Raw genomic sequence first — 7,435 nt, 5'->3', positions numbered from 1 at the left:
TTTGTGTTCAACAGAAGAAACAAACACATACAGGTTTGGAACAACTTGAGGGTGAGTAAATGATGACAACAGGTGAACTATCCTTACACACTATTGTTAAAGAGTTGGTTTCAAAGATTGTTAAAGATATAGATTTATAAACTATAATGTTGTAAATGTATTACTATTTAAATAACTGATTTCTACATTAATATATCTTAACATTTCAGTCACATGATCCTTCAGAAATCATTCTAATATGCTGATTCGCTGCTCAAGAAACATTTCCTATTAATATCAAAGAATACAGAATTATTAGATGGATAGAGATCAAAAGAACAGCATTTATTTGATTTTTTTTCTCCAGAATGTAAAAGTCTTAACTGTCACTTTTGATCAATTTAATGCATCCTTGCTGAATAAAAGAATTTGTTTCTATTAAATTAATGTATTATTAATTATACAATACAATATACAATACAATGATACAATAAAAACAAAATGAACCAAGACGTTGGGTGGCGCTATTGACCCCTAAACAGTTCACTTTTTTTGAGGAAGGAGACAGTTCTTGAACTAAAACCCCTCAGCGATGTATCAGCACAAGGACAGACCCCCTTTCCCTTCAAACTTTATCCCACGCGAAAGGTCTGTGTGACTGGACTGAAGAAGAGTGAGGAAGCTGTGAGATAACGTTATGCTTTTGCCGGGCAAAGTGTGACGCACCAGTTGACGGCACTGGCAGACAGCTGGGAAACATTACGTCGGCATTGCTTAACCGAGGCACTTTACAATCCAGATCACAAGACTTGGCGCCTTAAAGTACTACGCTAAGAATCCAAGAGGTATGTATCAGAAATCCTTTTGTTCGGATCCAGCCAACTGAATCATTTAGACTGATTGAATCATTCAAAAGAACAAATTAGCGTCGATTTAAAAGTCAAGTGACAGATAACGAAGACAATTGACAGCTGTGTTTAGATGAGGTAAGTTAAAACTTCGGAGGCAAAACTCTTATCAGCCACTTGAACTGAGGACTTCACTAACTGGATCACTTTATTGCTCTAGCTCTACAATAATTGACAAATTATCTGATGACTTTACAACACGGTCAATAAATCAGCGTTGTTTTGCTTGAGTTTAAAAGGAACGGACAACTCAAAAGCCTTCAGACGGTCGGTGTGATGCTGTATTTTGGGGGAATTGTGTAACGTTACGTTTGTATCAGTTGGTTTTTAAAGCGTTTGCTGGGAAAGAGAAAGGAAGTGGTAGAGAACTTTGAACCCTGACTGAGTTTCACTATCATCATATTTCAGAGGTGTCCCGTCAGTGAAAGGTGGCAGACCGATGCATCACATTGCGGTAGGATTAGAACCGGAGAACCGGTTCTTATTCCGAACCGATTCCTTTAAAAATACTAACGTTAGAGCCGCATGTTTTTCTTTTCTGTTCCTTGCACAGTTATTTAATCAGTTCTTTATTTTTTTTAATTGCCTGACAGAGTTTTCTGCACTACTTATTTTATACTAACGCCGTTATTGGCTCTACTACAGTAATTTACAGAGCGATTCACTAATGAATGACTGTCATCAGCCGGTTCTTTTGAAAGTTTTAGTTCACTCAAAAATGAAAATTCGGTTATACTTACACACCCTCAAGTTGTTCTAAACCTGTATGAATTTCTTTCTTCTGTTGAAGTCAATGAGGCCCACCATCTAGTTCCCGACATTCTTCAAAATATCTTCTTTTGTGCTCATCACACTTGGAACAACTTGAGGGTGAGTAAATCATGACACAATTTTCATTTTTGGGTGAACCATCCCTTTAAGAGAATCAGAAACATGCCGCCTTGGCCAAAAGTTTTGGCAGCGACATACATTTGTTGTTTTGCAAAGTTTGCTGCTTCAGTTGTGGTGTTGATTCACATTGTTTCTAGATTATTGTGCAGAGTGATCAGGTGCATTTTAAATGATTGCCAAAAAATAAATAAATAAAAAATTCACTGTTTTTTGTCAGCATATGAGAAAGTGTGAAAACGTACAAGTCAGGTAAAATCACACTATCATTCTGAACTGAATTATAAGAGCAGACAGATTGTTATAAAAGGAGGGAAGAAGTGCTTCCAATCCTTGTGTTCTAGTGTTAGCAGCGATTACCTCCAAAGATGTGCAGCCATCATCGAGTTGCATCAAAATAGCCTCACATGCATCTCAAAGTACAATTTACCTGAGCATCAAATCTTCTGGGAGAGAGGTTCAACTGCACTGAAGAATGCTTCAGGACGTTTTAGAGTGTCCAGTGTGCGGCAGGACCATCTCCTCTTGAGGAGTTGGCGATGAAATCGTGTCACCACCATTGCAGAGCTCACTCAATATTGGCAGATGGCGGGTGTGAGTGAATCTGCATGCACAGCGAGGCCAGGACTTTTGGACAACGGCCTGGTGTGTCAAGAAGGGCAGCAAAGAAGCCACTTCTATACAAGATAAACATAAATGTAATTCTGCAGCAAGTACAAGGATTGGGTAGCAGAAGACAGGTGCAAAGTTATTTTCCTTGATAAAGCCCTCTTCAGATTGGTTAGAATATCTGGAAATTCGATTGCCCGGAGAAGAAAAGGTCCCGAGACCGACCTTCCGTGTGTGTGTGTGTGTGTGTGTGTGTGTGTGTGTGTGTGTTTGTGTGTGTGTGTGTATATATATATATATATATATATATAAATATACATATATTACCGTTAAAAGACTCTAAACCTATCATTGTTTTACAGTATACCATAGAAAAGTGAAATCTACAAATACTGAAGCTGCAAACCTTTCAAAACACAATATTTTTCTCACAGCCAAATCTTTTGGCCATGGCTGTACAGTGCGACCAGTGTAACCCGCCGTTTCCTGAACAAATAACTCGTATAATCAGGTTCTTTTTAATGCTTTTTAGTGCAGTGCGTCCAGCTAATCGATTTCTGAACACCTTGTATTAGTCAATACCTTTTAGTATATCAACGTTAAGCATTCATTAACAACATTATCAATGACATTCAGCGGTTGAACTGTTTCTGGTTTATTCCTGATTTGTCCTATCTGCTCTGCAGACATAATTTCACAACAGGCTTCTGAGGAATGATAAATTCAATAAGAATGACTTTTTTTGTGCACTCACTCTTCTATGACCTTATGTTCTCTCTGCTCTGACAGGGGGAAGATGGACAACGAAGGGTTTTGCAATGATGATTATCACAATTTAAGCAGTGATGATGAGCTGGTGGACATTTCAGATGTTACAATGGACTTCAATGAGGATGTCCCGCCTCTGGACCGAGATTACAGCACAGGTAGGGTCGCGTACTCGAGCACGACATATGTTGTGGGCATATGCATAGGGGTTGGGAATCGATTCCCTTGGTTTACATATGTGCATTTTAAGCAATCTTGAGGGCGAAGATTGGATAACATTAGCTTAAAAACCACGTCCGCCTTTTTCATTTTCGTTAATAAAAAAAAGTAAACAAATCGTCATGAATATTTTAATGAATATATTTTTTCTGTTCTAATAGCACTTTTCATTGATAAATAATAACAGGATGATAATATAATTTTAATTATTAGCTGAAGTATCCTTTTAAAGTTTGAGGACTGACCAGCAGTGGACATATCAGTATACTAAGGATGCAGACATTTAAGGCGGTCTTGCAAAAAAATTAAAGGAATAAAGAAAAAAATGTAAAGGTGCTCTAAACGATGTCACGCATGTTTTAGGCTGAAACATTTTTTGTCACATACAGCAAACATCTCCTCACTATCCGCTAGCTGCCTGTCCCCTGATAACACTGTAAAAAAACACGGTCTCTGTAGACAGCCCAGAAAATGGCAAGAAAAACAAACAGGCCCAACCTGCACCACGAAACATAACAAACAGTGTTCCAGCCAATAACCGACAAGAATGATTTTGGGCTGGCGGTTGGGGGGTTAGTGCGCATGCACATGAAGGGCGGTGTGAGGATTGGAGGAGAGAGAGGCATAAAGAGGGAAGTTAGCTAGAGGAGAGATGTCCTAGACAACGACAAAGACTAACGTTAGAATTATATTCTCTTGAATTTTGATATGGCCGACCCACGACCAAAGAGATGGCGTTCTGCTGAACAAATAGCAAAGAAGAGGGGAAAAAGGAGAAGGACCGTGCGAAGTCCCGAATTTACATTGGAAAAGTTTCCGTTTCTGTTTCAGGAAGCATGGAAGGGAGGGGGAGGGGGAGGGGGATGGGATGAGGAGGAGGGAGGGTCGAGCTAGCCTCTGTTTTGTTTGACAATACTTTGAACATCAACAAGAAGTCACCCAACATCGCTTAGAGCACCTTTAAAGAACTAGAATTTATTGTGAAGTGATGCATTTGATCTATTTGTATTAAACATATACTGGCTAAATATCTGTCCTGACCACATCCACTTGTCAAAGCCACACGTTTTACCATATTGTAGTTTAGGTCTGAGGGTGAAAAGTGAATGTACCGAAAGGCTATCAGTAAAGTGTAACCAAGTTGATTAAATTGATTCACAATTTGTACATATTCAATGTTAATCTTATAATTATAATCTACTGAAAATGCATCATTGGATATTAACATTTCTATCATAACATAGTTATATTACATTTGCTACTTGAATCCTACATCTCACTTTTTGACTGTTAAAAACTGAAGTGTTGTGCTAGAATTGAGACTCAGCCTCTGTAAATCGTAATGGTAGGCTAATATAAATACCTCAAAGGCCAGTATGGTCATGATCATGTACTTGTTTTGTAAAACATGTAGGTTTAATCTTTTAGTCACGTCATTGTGGTGTGACCAGATCACTCTGTTCTCTGTCTGCACAGATACAGATGATGCTGTGCGTGATGTCACAAACAGACTCTTTTACAGACCAGGAACTTCCTCTTTTAATGTGTGTGCATTTCACAATCTATTCTCTCTTCCCCATTTCACTGTAACTTCCTGTCTTATACTCTTACTGGTATATTTAACTGTTTTATATGGTTTGCTAGAAAACAATTTAATTCAATATTATTTTGTTTTTGATACAAAGACTAAACTTCAGGGTAGGGTTGCACCAGCTGTTCGTAAGTTCTTCCTTAAATTGGAACGTAAAGTCCTCAAGTAACTACTAGTTAGTTTTGTAACTAACTCTGTACTTTATTACATTGCACCATTTGCTCATAAGGCAGAACGTAGCTAGTAGGTCGTAAACTCTACGTAAAGTAACACGTAGTCGTATAATATGATGTTTACCCTTGATGATCCAATAGCAGCCTTCAAATACGTGAGCAGAAGCTGTTTAAATGCTGCGAATTTCAGTTTATCCTTCATTCTAACTTCTTTTGCCTCACTTAAATAACAGTAAAAATACGTTTCCATTAAATAAGGCACTTAATCATGAATAACATAAGTGTTTTTATATGTAAATAACATTCAGAAACTGTATTTGAAAAAAAAATTAATAAGGATAAACAAGTGATGATACAAACTAACATGACTGATTTTATTTGACATGCACAACACAGAGCGTTGGGACAGATGCACACAGCGGTGCACTGTAGGATGGGTTAATTTTAATGGTGCAACGCAAAAATATTTAGTAGTGCGTAAGTTGTATCTTGGTGCCCATTTACGTCAAAACTAGGCTAAGTTGCAACTTACACACAGCTGGTGCAAACGGCTCCTGGGTCGAAAGCAGGGGTTTTCGATCTTATAAATGCCACCGACCCCAAATATGATCATCTTTTTGTGTGTGACCCCCATCCTAAAATTTAAAAGGGATATACCTTTTATAAACACCCAATTGAAACACTGAAAAATGTATATTGTAAATTAGTTTCTATTTAGTCACATTATTGTATTTTTTTACTATAGGTATGAACTGTTAAATGTTTTATTTAATTTTAATCAAATTTTTTAATTTATTTATATTATTAAATTGAATTATTTTGTTTAAAGTTTATGTTGATGTTAAGTTGATGTTCTTAAAATTTGAAAATTAAGAAATTAAAATAGCCATAAATATTATTAGTATTCTAATCTTACAGCTGTAATGTAAAATAAAATTATTGTTTTTTAATTTTTTAATTTTTTAATTTGAAAATGAAGAAATTAAAACAGCCATAAATATTAGGATTCTAATTTTACAGCTGTAATGTAAAATCAAATTATAAAAATAATATATACTGTATATATTTTTTATTTTTATTTTACAGTGAAATATTACAGTAATCAGATTTCTTATTTTGTTTTTATTTAGTCATTTTAATTATATTAGTTAGTAGTAGTAATAATATTATTTAATAGACATAAAATTATAGTTTTGGCAGAACAACAAGCAAGTGCAGCAAACCTGTTTTTTTTTTTTTTTGCTGAAACTTTTGCTGAAAAATAAGTCGTATTTTAAATCATAATCACAACTTTTATCATTACAGTTACAATTACATTACAATTATCAAATTACAATTCGATTTTTTCCCCCATTTGTTTGTGGTACGTAAAGTAATCCGTATGTAATGTAATGTACGTTTGTTAGTGTAAATATTAGTGTAATTTTCTTTGGTATAAATGTTTTGTGTGGTTGTTCAGACTAATTTAAGTTTGGCATGAAGGCTTCTATGATTTTTTAATCAATAAGAAAACAATGGCAAAACACTTATGAAGGAGACTTGTGTGAGCCTAAGCCAACATTATGCACTGTGTGTTTCAGCTTAGTTTTCAGTTGTGCACTGGGAGATAAAGAGAAGATAAAATGAAGGAGAATTGCAGAGATCAATGATATTGAAGATAAAAGTATTTTAGAGAGTTTAGCTCATGGACACGGAATCAAACCAGGTCAGCTCAATTCTGTCTGAGGTTTACTGCTTGTATTATTTGGCAGTCATGACTCACTGTGACAGGAAGGAAATGTAGTTACTGCCACCGTATGCATTTTACCACCCGTTGAAGACTGATGCTGTCATATTCATATTCAGTGGGATTGTTAAAGACAACAGCACCATTCGCATTATTTCATTGCTTGAACAATTTGGATCGAGGGAGTCAACAGAGAATTAAGCGAAAGACTAAACTAAAAGGAAGTAGATTGAGAGTTTAGTTTAGTTTGAGCTGCTGTTGTTCATGGGAAAGGGTTCATGGTATTCTCTTTATTTTTGTTCTTTCAGTCTTTACTCTTTCTATACATTTTTGTTTTGTTCTTTTGGATCATCAGTAAATGACAGCATGTGAGATCACAGTTAAATGAGAAAACACACCGATTCATTTTACAGAGCTGCTGGTTCCTCTTAAACCCCCACCTCTTTTCCACCAAGACTCAACACAAAGAGTCAACACTTCTCCTTTAACTTTATTTTTTTCTGTAGTGCTTTGGTTAGATTAGATTAAAAAAACGTATTTTGAGTGCTAAAACTTCCTGTTTAATTGAGAAAAA

The 7,435-nt window shown here is 35.9% G+C and overlaps 1 protein-coding gene across 4 annotated transcripts in view; it reads left to right on the top strand.

The window, feature by feature from the left end:
• The first annotated feature begins 524 nt into the window (after positions 1-524).
• Positions 525-7,435, top strand: part of clcn5b (chloride channel, voltage-sensitive 5b) — a 28,715-nt gene continuing 21,804 nt past the window's right edge. Inside the window, exons 1-4 of one of the 4 annotated variants that reach the window (XM_081358727.1) lie at positions 553-824; positions 1,296-1,341; positions 1,678-1,757; positions 3,174-3,310. In XM_081358727.1, coding sequence (XP_081214853.1) covers positions 3,181-3,310 — 130 coding nt within the window. In that variant the 5' untranslated portion in view covers positions 553-824; positions 1,296-1,341; positions 1,678-1,757; positions 3,174-3,180. Of the gene's footprint in view, positions 825-1,295; positions 1,342-1,677; positions 1,758-3,173; positions 3,311-7,435 lie in introns of all 4 variants that reach the window. The other 3 variants (XM_081358726.1, XM_081358729.1, XM_081358728.1) reach the window with 3 other exon arrangements.

Source organism: Scardinius erythrophthalmus, assembly GCF_964197995.2.
Source record: "Scardinius erythrophthalmus genome assembly, chromosome: 2".
Taxonomy (NCBI): domain Eukaryota; kingdom Metazoa; phylum Chordata; class Actinopteri; order Cypriniformes; family Leuciscidae; genus Scardinius; species Scardinius erythrophthalmus.
This window is presented reverse-complemented; position numbering and strand designations above follow the sequence as displayed.